Genomic DNA, 18,229 nt, shown 5'->3' with positions numbered 1-18,229 from the left:
GTGAATTAATATTCAGATTTGAAGGCTTCCTTCTCTGTGGATCATTCTTTTCCTGGATTTCCACCTCCCCGCCCCCTCAAATCCCAGCTGCTCTGGGCACCACAAACTCTAGCCACTGACACCACAAATCAATAAAACTGTAGTTTATTGGGTTGAGGGCTGCCCTCAGGGATAAAGCCATAAATGTAGATCTCACCAGGAACCACTCACTTCAAGGATCAAATCCCTGTCAGTTCTGTCTATCCTTGGAGCTGGGCTTCTCCAGTGTTTTAACAAGTGTCGTATATTCTGACCATGGTTTATAACGGTTATCTTCAAGGTAGGGTACTCTTATGACAAACCACTCTTATCAGTAAACCATATTTACTTTTTACCTGGAAAATTCAGATAACTGAATGTGAGAGTAATTCTCATTGCCAGATTTAGATGCAAGATATAGAGAGTCAACCTAAAGCTCTCTGGAGATAACAGCAAACACCACCTAGCAGCATTTAAGAGTTTGTATATACAGTATGTTCAAAGCCATTAACTCATTTGATCCTAACAATAACACTGTACAATTGCTGAAGCATTAGCTACATAAGGATATTAGAGCTTAAATTAATTAATGTGCTATGAAAGCAAGTCTTAAACCTATTTTCTCCCACAACACTATGATACCTTTATAATAAACAGTTGTACGTTTTAATTCTGTTAATAACAAAATTATAAATATGTTTGGAATGAAGGTATTTACTTGTAATCGGGCTGTTAATCAAATCTATCTTTCTTAAAACAGCCACGGCATAGTTAAATTTTTAAGACAAAGACTGCCTCATATTCCATATTTTGTACAGAGTCCAACACCACTTAATCTATTAGCACTAAATTATAAGAACACTTTCCGCAGCATAAATTTGTTTAGAAATATCACCCTCTTTTAAACATCATTCTAAAAAGCATCTTATTGACAAGATTTTTTAAATTGTTTAATATTCTCGGGGAGGGCAGCTCATTAAATTTTTTTCATCCCAAAGTAATATTGGTTATTTTAAAAATTATTTTCTGAGACTTTCAATATACAAACTCAAACTCAATGTATTGTTAAAGAGAGTACAATGGATTTGAAGTTCTATTCATACCCACTGAACACTAGCCTTTCCACATCACCCTCCAACATCGCAGCCCCTCTCCCTAGCTGCTCCAAACTTCTCTCTATTGCCCAAACATGACTGGCTCTTCACACTACAGGGCTTTTGAAAACGATATTACACCTTGAATGTTCTTCTCTGTGCCTGAAACTCTTTTATTCATCAAAGACTCAGCTCAAATATCTTTGCATTGCAAAGCTAAGTTATCCACTCCATGGGGAGCTCACATCATTTAACACTATGGATTGTTTAATTCACAAGCTGATGAAAAGTCTCTCCTTCAGACTGTGAGGTGCATGAGGACAGCAACATTTCTTATTGATCTTTCATCTCCAGTACCAAGCACAACAGTAGTATACAGTAGATGCCTGAAAAAAATTTTTTGAATGACTGAATGACTTTCATACTAACACCTATTTCCAATAGTACCACCACTATGTCACACCTATATTCTGGTAGCAGCCTCATAAGTAAGTTCCTTAAATACATCTAGGAGCCAAGACTTCCAATAAATTCTGAGCATCACTGTCATATTAATCTTTGGCTCATATTACTGCATGCCCCGCACACAAAAAAATAATAGCTTCTCTTTGCCCTTAGGTCAAATTCACAACCTCTAGAATCTGGCTCCAATGTATCATGTACATAAACACCTCACTTTCAGGTCTCCTTTGCCTGCTCTCACTTAGCCTACACTCTACCCCCATTTTTACTTCTGTCTACACGAATCCCACCAATTCTTCTAAGCTCAGCACAAGTCTCATATTGTCCATGGATTAGCTGGAAGATACTCTCAAAAATCTCTCATAAAAATGTTGCTAACACTAATACTTTGTGCTTCTCATTCAACACTCATCTCAAATTTTACTTCATTAGCAAAAATAAAAAAGTATCACATAAATAATGACAATATCTAATACATTCAGACACTTAACAAATGGTTATACATAGGATAGTGAGGTAGAATAAGAGAACTCTAGTTTTTAAAAAATTAAATAAGGAAAAAAAGAGTAAAAAATTAATACGAAAGGAAAGAAATTAGCCCCTCTATAGATATACCATTCTTATTCATATAAACCACATTATGATTTATGTAATTATAAATATAGGAATACTTATTTGAAAACCAGCTCTGTGCAAGAGAGAAGGACAAAAAGTCTTCTGGGGCCCAGAACGGTATATTATTTTGAAAAACAGAAATGTTCCTGGACTCAGAAACTAATTTTCTTTCTCTTATTTTTATGCTCAGTCAGAAACACTTATGATTAATAATTTAGTTTTTTAGCTACCTATAAAGTATACATATTCCACAGCATAAATTAGTAAATTGGCATTTTGGTTTATAATTAGTGTCTTTTTACTTTGGTTAAGAGTCCCTTCCCCAGAACCCAATCAATTCAGCTCAGTTCCATAAACATTTATTGAATATTTGCTATGTTCCAGATCCTTTCCTAAATTTAAAAATGAGTACACCGTCAATGACATTCAGGAGCTCCAAAGCAAATTAGAGGAGATAGACAATAACTAGTTCAAAATAAAATGGTAAATAGAAAATCAAAGCTATATACAAAGTCTTATGAAAGAACAAAGGACCAAAGACAGCTTCACATGACATATAAGCAGAGATTTAAAGAAGGAAAAGAAGTTGGACCAGTAAACCAGGATAGGGTAAGAAGACCTTATAGGTAAAGTGAATAGAAGAAAAAACACACACACACACACAGAAACACGAGAAAGCATGGTGTGATTGGTATACTAGTATAGAGTATATAGGCATGGTTGTCATATAAAGAAGGGAAGGAGGCAATGATGAGTTACAAAAATCTAGAAAAGCAGGTAATGCATTGGATAATGGATTACACTACAAGCCATGATAAAGAGCTTAACTGTTTTTTCCCGTAGGACATGGGGGGATGTGAAGCATTTAGCAGTGGCAAGCCCAGCTAAGTGTTTTAGACTACTGTGGTGGCTGTTAAATTCACTTTAACATGTATTTATTGAGGGGCTGTTACATGCAATGTTTTACCTCAGCAATTAAAAAAAGAAAACCCGCCCTGACCAGTTTGGCTCAGTGGATGGAGTGTCAGCCTGCAGACTGGGGGGTCCCAGGTTCGATTCTGGTAAAGGGCATGTATCTTGGTTGCGGGCACATCCCCAGTAGGGGGTGTGCAGGAGGCAACTGATTGATGTGTCTAACACTCTATCCCTCTCCCTTCCTCTCTGTAAAAACTCAATGAAATACATTTAAAAAATAAAATAAAACTTTTGCTTGCCTAGGTGTAGTGAATACTTTTCACTATGTTCAATAAGCAAGATTAAAAAATATTAGCACAGAGCTAGGCTGGTGTGGCTCATTGGTTGAGCATTAACTCATGAACCAGAAGGTCACGAGTTCGATTCCCAGGCTCAATCCCCAGTTGTAGGCTTGAGGGAGGCAGCCTATCCATGTTTCTCATCAATTTTTCTATCTCTCGCTCCCTTCTCTTCCTCTGTCTCTAATACACACACACACACACACACACACACACACACACACACACACACACATATATATATATACACATATATATATCTATGCACAGAAAAAGGCAACCAGTGATAAAACTTTATATCATTACTAGAGGCCCGGTGCATGAAATTCGTGCACTGGGGGGGGGGGTATCACTCAGCCCAGCCTGCACCCTCTCCAATCTGGGAACACTTGGGGGATGTCTGACTGCTGGTTTAGGCCTGATCTCTGGGATCGGGCCTAAACCGGCAGTCGGACATCCCTCTCACAATCCTGGACTGCTGGCTCCCAACCGCTTGCCTGACTGCCAGCCTGATCACCCCCTAACCACGCCCCAGCTAGCCTGATCGACGCCTAACTGCTCCCCTGCCGGCCCAATCGCCCCCAACTGCCCTCCCCTGCCAGCCCAGTTGCCCCCAAATGCCCTCCCCTGCTGGCCCGGTTGCCCCCAATTGCCCTCCCCTACTGGCCATCTTGTGGCAGCCATCTTTGACCACATGGGGCGGCCATCTTGTGCGATGGTGTGAGGGTCAATTTGCATATTACCTATTTATTATATGGGATTATTAACTACCAAATTACCTCTGACATTTTTATAAGCACTATCATATCTAGTATTTAGTAGGATATAGAAAAACTGGAATTTTCATACACTGCTAAGTGGAAATATGTAACACCTTCTAGGAGCGTCTGGCATTTCCTCAAAAGGCTAAGCTTAGTTACCATATGACCTAGCAATTCCACTCCTAGATTATAGCCAAGAGTACTGAAAACATAGGTCTACCATGCAAGTTGAACAGAAATGTTCACAGGATTAATATCTATAATGGCCAAAAAGTGGAAACAACTCAAATGTCTATCAATTGATGAAAGAATAAACAAAATGTGGTATATCTGTATTATTTGCCAATAAAAAGAAATGAAATACCCACACATGCTACAACATGGATGAACCTTGAAAAAAACGCTAAGTGAAAGAAGACAGTCACAAAGGACCACATATATGGATAGATGAAATATTCAGAATCAACAAATCTATGGAGACAAAAAGTAGATTAATGGTTGCCCAGAGCTGAGAGGAGCTGGGAGACAATCAAAGGGGGCAAACTATCTTTTTGGGGTAATGAAAATGCTCTAAGTTTGAAAATGGTGATGGCTACGCAGCTCTGAGAATTGTATTGGCATTGAATTGTATACTTTAAATGGGTGAATTGAATGGTATCTGATTTATATCTCAATAAAATTATTTTTAAAAATCTAATCTTTAATGATATCTTCAAAAAATGTATGAAACCAGATGACATCCTTCCCAGAATATAATGCATTATAAAACTGGAGTGCTAAAACCAACTTTTTCAATCGTCTACAGGCAATTCATTTTTTTTCTGAGAAAACTAATCTTCCAGTTCGACAGAAAACAATTTATTTTTATGACATCCAAACAGTAAGAAAATAGAAGCTTTGACCCATCTGGCACAAAAGGTGAGTTAGCCTTTCAACAACATCAAAATCTAAGAAGCTGATTAATCAGTTTGATCTTCTGTATGTCTTAATCTGATCGCTACTATAAAAATGATCAATAATTATTTTTAGATATAATTGCTGAAAATTCTCAAGTTGATGCTAAGGTACTACTTCAATCTTTATTTGCTTGTAACCACACTCCTATTAGCCCAGGAGTCAAATAAGGTGAACATACTGCTATGGATGCTAAATAGTAAAAGAGAATAACACAAAAAGTTCACCTGTATAATAAGGAAACATGTTTGCATGTATGCATAAGTTAATGTGTATTCGTGCAATTAAGTGGGTACAAGTGACCTGGTGTGTTATTGCATTAGTCTGAATACAAGCTGAAGTTAGGTGTCCCATCCTCTTATTTTATTGTTTCACCCCTGGGTCTCCAGTATTGTGGAAAAAATTCACATAGGTATACTATTTGGCTTTACTACAAACAATGTGGCTCAACTTCAGCTGGGATCCCACGGTCATTTGAAAAAACTGTTTCTGTCTCTAGGCTCTTCCTTCTTATACTTTCCACAGTAGCTATAAGCAGTAACATTTTTTTTTCCCTCTAGAGCTATACACCTGTCAACTCCAAGATCCATCTTTACCCATAAAAAAAAAAACAACACATAGGCCATAGTATGACTTTTCCTTCAACCTCCCTTACAACTTACCTATGGTAGCACTCACCCTTTATTCACTCTTTAGAATAGTAAATAATAATGTCATTCATTATTAATTGAGTATTTGCCATGTGCTAAGCACTGGGCTGAGTACTTTATATATAACTAGAGGCCCGGTGCACGAAATTTGTGCATGGGGGAGGGGGGTGTCCCTCAGCCCAGCCTGCACCCTCTCCAATCTGGGACCCTTCAAGGGATGTCCGACTGCCCGTTTAAGCCCGATCCCCAGTGGGATCGGGCTTAAACGGGCAGTCGGACATCCCTCTCACAATCCAGGACTGCTGGCTCCCAACTGCTCGCCTGCCTGCCTTCCTGATTGCCCCTAACCACTTCTGCCTGCCAGCCTGATCACCCCCTAACCACTCCCCTGCCAGCCTGATTGATGCCTAACTGCTCCCCTGCCAGCCTGTTTTCCCCTAACTGCCCTCCCCTGCAGGCCTGGCCACCCCTAACTGCCCTCCCCTGCAGGCCTGGTCCCCCCCAACTGCTCGCCCCTGCAGGCCTGGGTCCCTCCCAACTGCCTTTCCCTGCAGGCCTGGTCGCCCCCAACTTCCCTCCTCTGCCAGCTTGGTCACCCCTAACTGCCCTCCCCTGCAGGCTTGATCGCCCCCAACTGCCCTCCCTTGCTGGCCATCTTGTGGTGGCCATCTTGTGTCCACATGGGGGCAGGATCTTTGACCACATGGGGGCAGCCATCTTGTGTGTTGGAGTGATGGTCAATCTGCATATTACTCTTTTATTAGATAGGATAGAGGCCTGGTGCATGGGTGGGGGCCAGCTGGTTTGCCCTGAAGGGTGTCCCGGATCAGGGTGGGCGTTCCCTTGGGGCATGGGGTGACCTGGGTGAGGGGCCTGTGGTGGTTTGCAGGCCGGCCACTCCCCCTGGCGACCCAAGCGGAGGCCCTGGTATCTGGGGTTTATTTATCTTCTACAATTGAAACTTTGTAGCCTGGAGCGGAGCCAAGCCTTCTGCTTGCTTCGTGGTGGCAGCCATTCCTGTTGGGGTTTATGTATCTTCTATAATTGAAACTTTGTAGCCTTAAGCGGAGGCCTGGGCCAGCCAGGGTGTGTGGAAAGCTTGGCTTCCTCCATCGCCGGGGGCAACCCTAGCCTCCTGCTCTTTCCAGCTCCGTGGCTGCTGCCATTTCTGTTTGGACTTATGTATCATCTATAATTGAAACTTTGTAGCCTTGAGTGGAGGCCTAGGCCAGCAAGGGCAGGCAGAAAGCTCGGCTTCCTCCATTGCCGAGGAAACCCAAGCCTCCCTCCTGCTCTCTGTGGCTGTAGCCATCTTGGTTGGGTTTATTTGCATATTTGCTCCTGATTGGCTGGTGGGCGTGGCTTCTGGGTGTAGCGGAGTGATGGTTAATTTGCATATTACTCTTTTATTATATAGGACTAGGGGCCCAGTGCAGGGATTTGTGCACCAGTGGGTTCTCTCAGCCTGGCCTGTGCCCTCTCGCAATCCAGGATGCCTCAGGGGATGTCAGAGAGCCAGTTTCAGTCTGATCCCCACAGGCCAGGCCGAGAGACCCCACTGGTGCACGATAGGGGCTGAGGAGGGACCACAGGAGGGTTCCAGAGCATGTCCGGCCCATCTTGCCCAGTACCGATCGCGGCCAGCCGGCTGGGGAGGGACCATGGAGGGACCACGGGAGGGCTCCAGGGCATGTCTGGCCCATCTCGCCCAGTCCTGATAGGCCAGACCCCAGCAGCAAGCTAACTTAACAGTCAGAGCATCTGCCCCCTGGTGGTCAGTTTGCATCATAGCAACTGGTCGAACAGCTGAACGAATGGTCAGACACTTCGCATATTAGGCTTTTATTATATAGGATAATTAATTTAGATCCCAGGACAATCTTACAAGACCAGTATTTTTGGTCCCATTTTTTACACTGACAACGTGAAGATCAGGGAGCTAAGTGCTTTGTCTAAGGTTCGCAGGCAATGAGTGGAAGAAAACAGATAGGGATCCTGGTCTGGCTATAACATGTCACCCTGCCCAGGAAGAGTGTTCTAACTAATGATGCCTGTCCCAAGACCTCCACTTCCACACACACACACCACATTCACAGGTTAGCTTCACTACTGTAAAATCTTTCTCTTTCCTAGCCAGTACTGAGGAAACAAATATCTAAATCGCTATACTTAACTCAAAAACATGGGTTATACTCTTTGGATTTGCATTTTAAAATAGATTTTCGTAATAGTATATATGTATCTCTATATTAATTACATTAATAAATTTTAAACCAAATGTAAATAGATGGCTTAGGTCTTAAAGACATTTGGGGTTGAAAGACTAAATGACTTCCACTGAGCTTCCAAGAAAAACTCAAAATATCAGGTTATGCTCTAAGTCAGTGGTCGGCAAACTCATTAGTCAACAGAGCCAAATATCAACAGTACAACGATTGAAATTTCTTTTGAGAGCCTAATTTTTTAAATTAAACTTCTTATAATGCCACTTCTTCAAAATAGACTCGCCCAGGCCGTGGTATTTTGTGGAAGAGCCACACTCAAGGGGCCAAAGAGCCGCATGTGGCTCGCGAGCTGCAGTTTGCCGGCCACGGCTCTAAGTTATCATCTCCCTCTTCCTGTTCATCTACAGAGTGGGGGGTGGGGAGGATGAAATTTCCTGCTTCTTAATTTTCACAGTAATTTCTCACTTTGGCAGAGAAAGGTAGAAAGCAGTTTAGCAACAGAGGCAGGCAGAGCTAATGCTTCTTAAGAACTGTGTCTTCTCTTTAATGGTCCTGACAAATGTAGGCCCTAATTGGCTTCGAGTTTTCTCAGGTGACTTTTAATAAAATTTCAGTCTAAGTGTTTAATGGCTCATCCTAAGCCATATTATTTATTGTGCTGCTTACATACAAGTTTAATTCCCTACATCCACAATGAATTTAATTATTTATCTTAAGCGGTTAAGAATTAACGTCAAGCCCTGGCTGGGTAGCTCAGTTGGTGAGAGTGTCGTCCCAATAAAAGATTGCAGGTTCCATCCCAGGTCAGGGCACATACAAGAAGCAACCAATGAATGCATACATAAGTGGAATAACAAACTGATGTTTCTCTCTCTTTCTCCTCAGCCTTCCTCTTTCTCTCTAAAATCAATAAATAAATATTTTCTAAAAAAGAATTAACTTCAATATTGTAATCACCATGCAAATAAGTACTAAAGTATGACTTGTTCAATATTTTATTCCCTGGACCTATACAGATTAGATACTCAATAACTACAGAATTTTGTGCAGCCTATTATGCCTTTTAATAAAATCTCCCTGGAACACTTATATGAATTTGTTGTTTGAATACTATGGTTATCAAAATTTAGAGCCTATACTATCTTTAAACTTAAAATTAGTTTGTTTTTACAATATTCAATTTGAATATATTTTAAAGCAGTTTTAAATACATTTTTCTCATCTCTTTTGATTCAAAATCAACCAAATAGTGATAAAAAAATAACTTGTGTCTTTTAAATGTATATATATCAACATCTTTTATATAGTATAGCTAAATCTATAGCTTTAAAGACTGGGTTTTCTTTCATTCAGATCAGAATGTATAGCCTCCTAAATCCAAAGGATGTTAGCTTTATCTTCAGTTCATAAACAGCTTGTTAATCACTGATACCATTCAAGAACTCCATGCATACTTATTGTTGCATTCATTTTTGAACAAATATTGCAAAAGTTTACACACAGTGTGAGAAATGTCACCTAAATGCTAAAAAACTCTGTAAATATCAATTCTCAATGGTAGGTTCCTTGTCTGTCATTAAAATAAATATCAACTTCTTGTCCACTTTCAATTTTGCTGAATGCCACCCACTTAGAAATTCGCTATAATGATTCAAAATACTCCGTTATATTTTTCTTCTCATTTCTCAATGTCCTCCCATCCCCTAATATCATGATTTATTTGAAAATCAACTGTAAAAATTGTTTACAGACCTCCATCCATCCTTCTGGAGATAACTGAAGGCTCCATCAACAACACTTGCAAAGAACTGGCCTCCTGTGATGAAGAGGGTGTTAATGGTGACTAATCGACCTCTTAAGTTGGGTGGTGAGACCTCAGCAATGTACACTGGCACTGTCATAGAAGCAATGCCTGTAAGGAACAATGAAAAGTAAACATAAGACACTTTCTCAAGATTTCGTCTGTTGTTATAAATATTAATGCTAGGTTAAGACACATCAGCGTGGTGCTCTACTTTAAACAAATGTCCACCACATATTTAAAGATTCTCTTTGTAACTGGTGACTACTGCAGATAAGTAAAGATGTATGCAAGATACCAATCTGAGTATCATTTTCCATATTATCTGAAGTGCCTCTAGAGATCTCAGATAACTTTAGAATGCATCAAAGTATGCTTTATAATTTTTTGAGGTCTAAAAATGGGGAAATGCTCTCTGGACTGAATCTAATTATTGAAATATTTTTAGTCTTACATGGAAATGTAATCAGACAATGCTGAGAATAAAAAATTATTAACGAATACATAGTAACTATTCAAAGTCATCATTTCCAGCAGATACACCAAAAGTCTTAATTGATTTACTAATAAGAAATCCATACATTAAATCACCTTATTTGATTGTCTAGGTCAGTGGTTGGCAAACCGCGGCTCGCGAGCCACATGCGGCTCTTTGGCCTCTTGAGTGTGGCTCTTCCACAAAATGCCACGGCCTGGGCGAGTCTATTTTGAAGAAGTAGCGTTAGAAGAAGTTTAAAAAATTTGGCTCTCAAAAGAAATTTCAATCGTTGTACTGTTGATATCTGGCTCTGTTGACTAATGCGTTTGCTGACCACTGGTCTAGGTGTACATTTCAGAAATAGTTTACGATGGACAGTACTTTGGGAATTTGCAGTTTTCAAAAACAGATGACCTTTAACCATAAAATAGACAGTTTTTATGGTTTAGATGTATTTGGTTATACCTGCTTTAAATTTTCTTCTAGCTAAAATCAATGCAGCATGATCTATGGTAGTAGTTCTCCAACTTCATTGATCACTAGAATCATTTATGTGGCATTTTTTTGTTTGTTTTTATAAAGATTTCCTCACCTCACCCACCCCAGATGACTACAGAGTTGGGAGATGAGCCTGTCTTTTCAAAATCCTCCAGGTGATCCTGATGTTCACCATGTATTTATAAAAGTACAGTTCTATAGGCCACAATTTTGAGCCAATCCAAAATTATTTCTTAAAGAAAATCTTGGCCTTGCTGGCCATTATCTAGCTCACTTCCCAGTGGCACTTCCAATTTTTAACCTAAAACTAAAAGCTAATCAATACTCAGCAGTAATTCAGAAATAAAAAATCAGGATTAACTAAGAAAAAGTACCTGTAGATACTATAAACAGACCCCTAGATTAAACCAGGACATCAATGGGTTGCAGAACAGACACATCTAGAGTGATTTTTAATGAATTGGATTGCATGGTGCCCAAAAGCAGCTTGTAGTGAAGCTGGCTGCATTAGGAACTCTGTGGGTGTGTTTTCCTGACAGGGGCTATTGAAGGTACCATTTCCCACATTCTGGACAAGAGACATTCTCTCTCGTCTCTGGAACTGCAATAGTTGTGCTTCTCAGTAAGTGATTTGTGTTTGTTTATTGGCACTATAAATCACATCGTTCCCTTATTCCCGCTCTATGTAGGCACTATCGCGTGTTTTAGACTTCCTGGTATGTATTCTGTGGATTAAACTCCCTCCTGATGCGACAACTGTCTCCAATTTCACCTATTTTAAATACATTTATTTACTTTGTTCTGTCTTTGAGCGAAGTGAGTAAATGGACAGAGAGACAAAATTTCTTTAAGTAATATACTAGTATACTTGCTTCTGGAACATTCACTGTATTATTATGGCATAACTACTGGTAAGTAGTTACTGGGCTCGCACGAAATTCAGACCAGTAAATTGTACACTCTGTAGTTTCCACCAATGTTATCAGTCCCTGTCAATACATGGAAATGATGTAAAGTTTCTTGTGACTGTATGAGTTTCATGAAATAATAAACATGAGTTATTAGACAAAGTACTGTAGTCTATACAATTAAATCAGCACCTAAACAGCTAAAAATTTCCACCTGACAGCTACTCAATTTAATAGCACAGACCACCCTAAAATGGCTCTCATCTCACTTGGAAAGAGGAAACATCTGCAGCAAATGTTAGATATTCTGTTTAGTTCTCTTATGATTAAACTTTTTAAAAATCAGGCAACAGTCATTGATGGTTTGGATCTCTTGTTCTGCTTTGGTCTGGCTGTAAACAGGAATTCAGTTGCTGTCTTCAGCCAGAGACATTTACTCAGCCATCTAGCCCGCAGATGTGTGTGTGGAAATCTGATCCGTGGCTTTAGGCAGCACATGTTTGTTATGAAGCTCATAGATTTTACTCAATAGGGACTTCAGAGATGTCCCCAGACCTTTATAAAGATTGCTTTTATTAAAAATAAACACCACAGCCTAGCTGGTTTGGCTCAGTGGATAGAGTGTCCGGCTTCAGACTGAAGGGTCACAGGTTCAATTCTGGTTACAGGCTAGATCCCTGGCCCTGGTTGGGGTGGGTGCAGGAGGCAACCAATCGATTTATCTCTCTCATATCAATGCTTCTCTTCTCTCTCTCTCTCTCTCTCTCTCTCTCTCTTTCTCTTTCTGTTCCACTCCCTCCCTTCCACTCTCTAAAAATCAATGGAAAAATATCCTTGGGTGAAGATTAACAACAAAAAATACAATAAATGAACACTACAACATTAAAAAGTAACAGATAATGATAGAGAGAAAAGATTGAAGAACTATAAAAAGACAGACTTGCTGGATTGATAGTTGGAAAGAACCCTACAAGATCTGTCTAATGAGTACTCACATTGACTTAGCACTGTTACAACTACTTACATTCCATTAGATACTTTACACAAACTGATTATTTTATCTAATCCTCAGAACATCCCTTTAAAGGACATATAATTATGCCCACTGTGCAGAGGACTTTACCTCAAGTCTCACAATTGAGTAGGTAAAGTGGAAGAACTAGAATTTGCAACAGACTGTGAGATTCCAGAACCCGCTTTTGAAAGCACTAGACTCCACTGACTGACGATCACAGCTCAGGGCAGGCCCTGCAACCAGTGGGTTTACATTCCAGCCTTGCCCTACACCAGCTGGTTAAGTCTGGACAACTTAACCTTTCTGGGTCTCCAGTTCCTCATCTATACAATAGAAAGAATAAAAGTAACTCTTCCATGGAATTTGGGAAAATTCAATGAGTTGATAGAATAAAGCACATGAAATGTGCCCAGCATACAGAAAGTAGTTAACAATATCAGTAGTATTTCAGTTTGACCTGTGTTAAGTACTGGGATTTTCAAAATAATGCATAAATAATGAGGTCCCTTCCCTAAAGAAAGAAACACACAAAGCCCACTCAAACAAACAAACAAACAACAACAAAAAAAAAACATGCAGCCTAATAAAAAGTTTCAAAGTAACATGGGAAGGGTCACAGCACAGCTACACACTGCATCCTACCATCCGATGCTGACACTGCTGCATGCTGACAACGATTAGGTGATAGGGAGGAAAGGCTGGGCAGACAACTCTGCAGAAAAGAGCATGAGCTTACAAAAATATGAAATGACACGGGGTTTCCCAAAGGCTGCACAGAAAGTGTGAAGAAAATATGTGTAGAAATGAATTGGGAGAGGCATACAGGGCACAGATCATAGAAGTAGCATCCACTTAGCAGCGAGCATCCATTGAATTCCTGACCTGAGCTGGGGACAGAGTGCTCTAACAGGAGGAGGACATGCCCTCTGTCCTGAGGATTTGCTGAGAAAAATGTGTTTGAGCAAGTAATTACATTTCGAGTGTGATGGGTCATACCAAAGGGGAAGTGTGGGGGGCATGAATGACAAAGGGACAGGAGGAGGAAATCAGAAAAGCCTTGGATGAGGCTATATTTAAAGCAAGATCAGGAGAATGAGGAAGCTAAGCTAGGTGGGAGTGTGGAAGGTGAGATATATTTAGACAATCAGGCCAGCTTGGACTAAAGCCTTAAGGCAGGAAGAAATGCATCCTGTGGAGGGAGATGATTTCTGGAGACGTGGGCGGAGAACAACCAGACAATTCAGAATTGCAGAAGCTATACTAATATTAAGGGTTTGGTACTCAGAAGACTTTGAGTAACGTAAAGGAGGAAAAGTCACAATCAGATTCATGTGTTAAGCAGGCGTCCTCACACTACGGCCCGCGGGCCACATGCGGCCAGCCGAGGACATTTATCCAGCCCACCGGGTGCCGCTGCCTGTCCTGCTTAGCGGCCGACTCGTGCCGGGCCCGCAGTGCACATAGGAATTTCATAGTTTTTTTTTAAACTATAGTCCGGCCCTCCAACGGTCTGAGGGACAGTGAACTGGCCCCCTGTTTAAAAAGTTTGAGGACCCCCAAGCATCACTTTGGTTGGAGTAGGGAAAACTGACTGCAGGGGAGCAATGAGTAATGACAGCACTAGAAATGGAGTGAAGAGGAGAGATCCTAGAAGTGTGTATTTTGTACTTAGGCTAAAGATAATTTGGATGGAACGTGAAGGATGAGGACAGAAAGAATTCAAGGATGATGTTCAGATGTCCAAAGTAAGCCACTAGTTTGATGGGTGCTTTTCATAAAGATAAGGGATACTGGAGGAGAAGCAAGTGTGGGTGGACCATAATAAGGTCAAGTTTTAGGTTGAGAAAGAGGTGCTTCGTGAAGTATACAGACAGCAAGCAGACCACTCTGTAAGTGTGCTGGGAATATAGATTACTTACATGTGAATGTTCCCAGCCTCCCTCTCTTCTCCTACCCAATAAGGGTCTTTGCCAAAATAAGCAACCTCTCATTCATCCTTAGGAAAAATTTGGTCTTTGTCATCCTAGTTCTTGAGCTGTTTTCATGCTAGACAAGAGAAAAAAATAAAATAAACTGTAGCGCAGGGGTCCTCAAACTTTTTAAACAGGGGTCCAGTTCACTGTCCCTCAGACCGTTGGAGGGCCGGACTATAGTTTAAAAAAAAAACAACTATGAACAAATTCCTATGTGCACTGCAGGCCCGGGATGAGTCGGCTGCTAAGCAGGACAGGCAGCGGCACCCGGCGGGCCGGATAAATGTCCTCGGCGGGCCGCGTGTGGCCCGCGGGCCGTAGTTTGAGGACACCTGCACAGTGTAGAGGGCAGCCTGGGAAGGCACATGGGCATTTCTTTAATTACTGTCAGCTGAACTCAGGGCGATAGGCAGAGCCACGCACTGGGAACATGCTTCCCCAAAAAGGCTGGACATGTATGTTATCAGCTTGGCCTTCATTTCAGCGCAGGTGTCTGCCTAGCGGACTTTGATATGTAAATCCAGGCAAGCACCAGGAATGCTAGGGCCTACTCAAGAATGCAAATAAGCTCCCTTGATCCTAAGTTTTGGTGTTACTTCCTGGTATTTGGGGGTATAAAATAAATGTGCTGCATGGGGCTCAGGGTCCCTGCCTCTCCATCAGAGGTGGCAGTGGTTCCACCCAGCTCCCAGCTTTTTAAATCTATCTCTGCGTCGTCTTTCTTTCTTTCATTCTTCCTTTTATTTCTCAATCCCTGGCCGCCTCCACTTAGAACCGGTTCGTTCATCTCTCTTTCCGTGCTGGACGCGGAAAAGGGAGATCCCCGCCGCATCTGGCCCCCACAAGAAACATGAAGGAAACATGGGTCAAAGATCTTGGTTGTGGGAAGAAGTGCAATTGAAAAAAAGACTGGAGAGAATTGTAAGTGTGAGGCTCAGGGTCAGTATGGGGAAAACTGAGAGCCTATTACAAAGGGACTGACTAAGGCTTGACTGGGGGATGTGAGAGAGAACAGATTTTAAGACATATTGCTGAGCTGCACTCTACATGCTGTTATAATCTTCAAGAAACAAGAGTAGTATTATTTTTCAACTGCTTTGACTTACTGGACTACACTTTTTTAAATGCAACTCCATACTGAGACTGGGCTAGGCAGGGTTTGGGAATTATACAGATATCTGGAGTTCAGAAGGTGGTTCTGGGTGGCTGGTGCACATAACGAAAACCATGGGAATGGAGGAGAGCTCCCGAAAAGACACATGAGAAGAATGCCTGGAACTGAGTCCAGAAAAATGGCACTATTTAAGGAACTGCTGGAGAAAAATGAGCAGGAGCAACCAGCAAGCATCAACCATACCCTTGAATACTATGTTATTCCTAAAGTCGTTTTATGATACCATTTTGCATTACTATGTAAGGTCATCCTATCAATAGGTAGGTGGGACAGATATTCATCACCGCCCCCCCCCCCCCAGGAAAATACAGAAACCCAGCCTTAGAGGCAGACAAGAAGAGATTTTCAGAAAGTCGCATCACAGCAAATTAACGTCCAAGTGGGTCTCAGATCTAAGCTCCCTACACTCCAGGACTGAGTGTCATGCCTCTGTTCAGAATGTGACCCTTTGTCAAGTTCTCAGCAGCTTTATCTTTGGGCCCTACTTCCTTAGCTAGCGCACATGAACTTACAGGAGCAGGAAGGTCCGAACTCTTCCCTGCTCCTACCGCCTGCAATGTGACTTACTGCCACCAGGTGTCATGCTAAAGAGCTTGGATGAATTACTCAGAAAACTGGGAACTAAATGTGATTATTTGTATAATTTCGAGCCAGACAAGTTTGAACCCATAAAACTGCTTTATGAAAATGGAGAACTATAAGCGAATGCTGGTGATCAGGAAGAGTAGTAGACTCATGTTCACTAGGCTCATATCCGTTCAATATACATATTTTACAGGCCCTGTTAACCTGCCTTGCTATCAATAAAACAAACTGTGCAAACCACAATTTATGGATTTCCAAACATGACCAGTTATAAAAAACCTTGGACATTAAGGCTGTATCACCCCCAAAATCTATTTTAGAGAAACACATGCAATTCTCTCCTCATACAAAACTCACTGTTCTAATGAAGAACAGTTAATAGTATATGAGATTCCATAAAATTAAGAATTGTGCGCTTCATAAATGGATGTAATTGGTGATATTTAAAGTTGAGCAGATTCTATGAAGATATTTTGTTTTCCTCCCTATTCCACTGAAGGGGTTCAGAACAGGCCTCCCCAAGATGAGCACTTTGGCAAGTGAATTATTTTGAGCTGGAGCCAAACTGAGACCCTGAGGCAGAAGTCCTCAAACTACGGCCCGCGGGCCACATGCGGCCCGCCGAGGACATTTATCCGGCCCGCCGGGTGCCGCTGCCTGTCCTGCTTAGCAGCCGACTCATCCCGGGCCCGCAGTGCGCATAGGAATTTGTTCATAGTGTTTTTTTTAAGCAATAGTCCAGCCCTCCAACGGTCTGAGACAGTGAACTGGCCCCCTGTTTAAAAAGTTTGAGGACCCCTGCGCCTGAGGGCTCAAAAGAAACTTTAATCACTTTCTCCCTTTAAAGAATTTAAATTAGGAGCTTTAAACATAATGAGATATAACCAGAAACAACTTCCTATGACTTAATAGGGCATGGTACTGAACATCTGCTCTTATCATCCTTTGAATGAATACCTTCCTCCCCTCTGACGCCCCAAGGCATTTTACCTCATCCTTAGCTCACAATGTCATACATACCTCATTTTAACTTTCTGTATCTGAACCTCTCTTGTATGTGTGGTGTTTGTCTCTCTCGTGTATGTGGGGTTCCCATACATATGTATGTAATTAAATTTGGTTATTTCCTCTTATTAATCGTCTTATGATGAATTACCTTCTAAGGTAAAAGAACCTAGAAGGGTAGGAAACCCACCCCCCCAACAATCACTAATCAAATAAAATAAATGTCTGATAAAAAATAAATCCTTTTTTAAAAAGTATTTTATTGATTTCAGAGAAGAAGAGAGAGGGAGAGAGAGATAGAAACATCAATGATGAGAATCACTGATCGGCTGCCTCCTGCATGGCCCACACTGGGGGTCGAGCCCACAACCTGGGCATGTGCCCTGACCTGACCAGGAATCGAACTGTGACCTGGTTCATGGGTCTGTGCTCAACCACTGAGACATACTGGCTGGGCAAGAACAAAATCTTAATCGTTCATACTAAACTCATGAATAGTGTGGTGAAGGCCTGTGGTGAAGGGAGCGGGCAGGCTAGAAGGGGTCAATGGGTTTTATTTTTTTTCCATTTTTAAAAGATGTATAACTTGTGCCGAAACCAGTTTGGCTCAGTGGATAGAGCGTCGGCCTGCGGACTGAAGGGTCCCGGGTTCGATTCCGGTCGAGGGCATGTACCTTGGTTGCGGGCACGTCCCCAGTGGGAGGTGTGCAGGAGGCAGCTGATCGATGTTTCTCTCTCATCGATGTTTCTAGCTCTCTAT

General features: G+C 41.5%; 1 protein-coding gene across 1 annotated transcript in view; it reads right to left on the bottom strand.

Moving 5' to 3' along the window:
* The window catches only part of SLC2A13 (solute carrier family 2 member 13), a 303,078-nt gene that overhangs the window by 240,569 nt on the left and 44,280 nt on the right, over positions 1-18,229 (bottom strand). Inside the window, exon 2 of the mRNA XM_080659231.1 lies at positions 9,785-9,944. Within this exon, the coding sequence (XP_080515357.1) occupies positions 9,785-9,944 (160 nt within the window). The remainder of the gene's footprint in view (positions 1-9,784; positions 9,945-18,229) is intronic.

Source organism: Plecotus auritus, assembly GCF_963455305.1.
Source record: "Plecotus auritus genome assembly, chromosome: 3".
NCBI classification, from domain to species: Eukaryota; Metazoa; Chordata; class Mammalia; order Chiroptera; family Vespertilionidae; genus Plecotus; species Plecotus auritus.
This window is presented reverse-complemented; position numbering and strand designations above follow the sequence as displayed.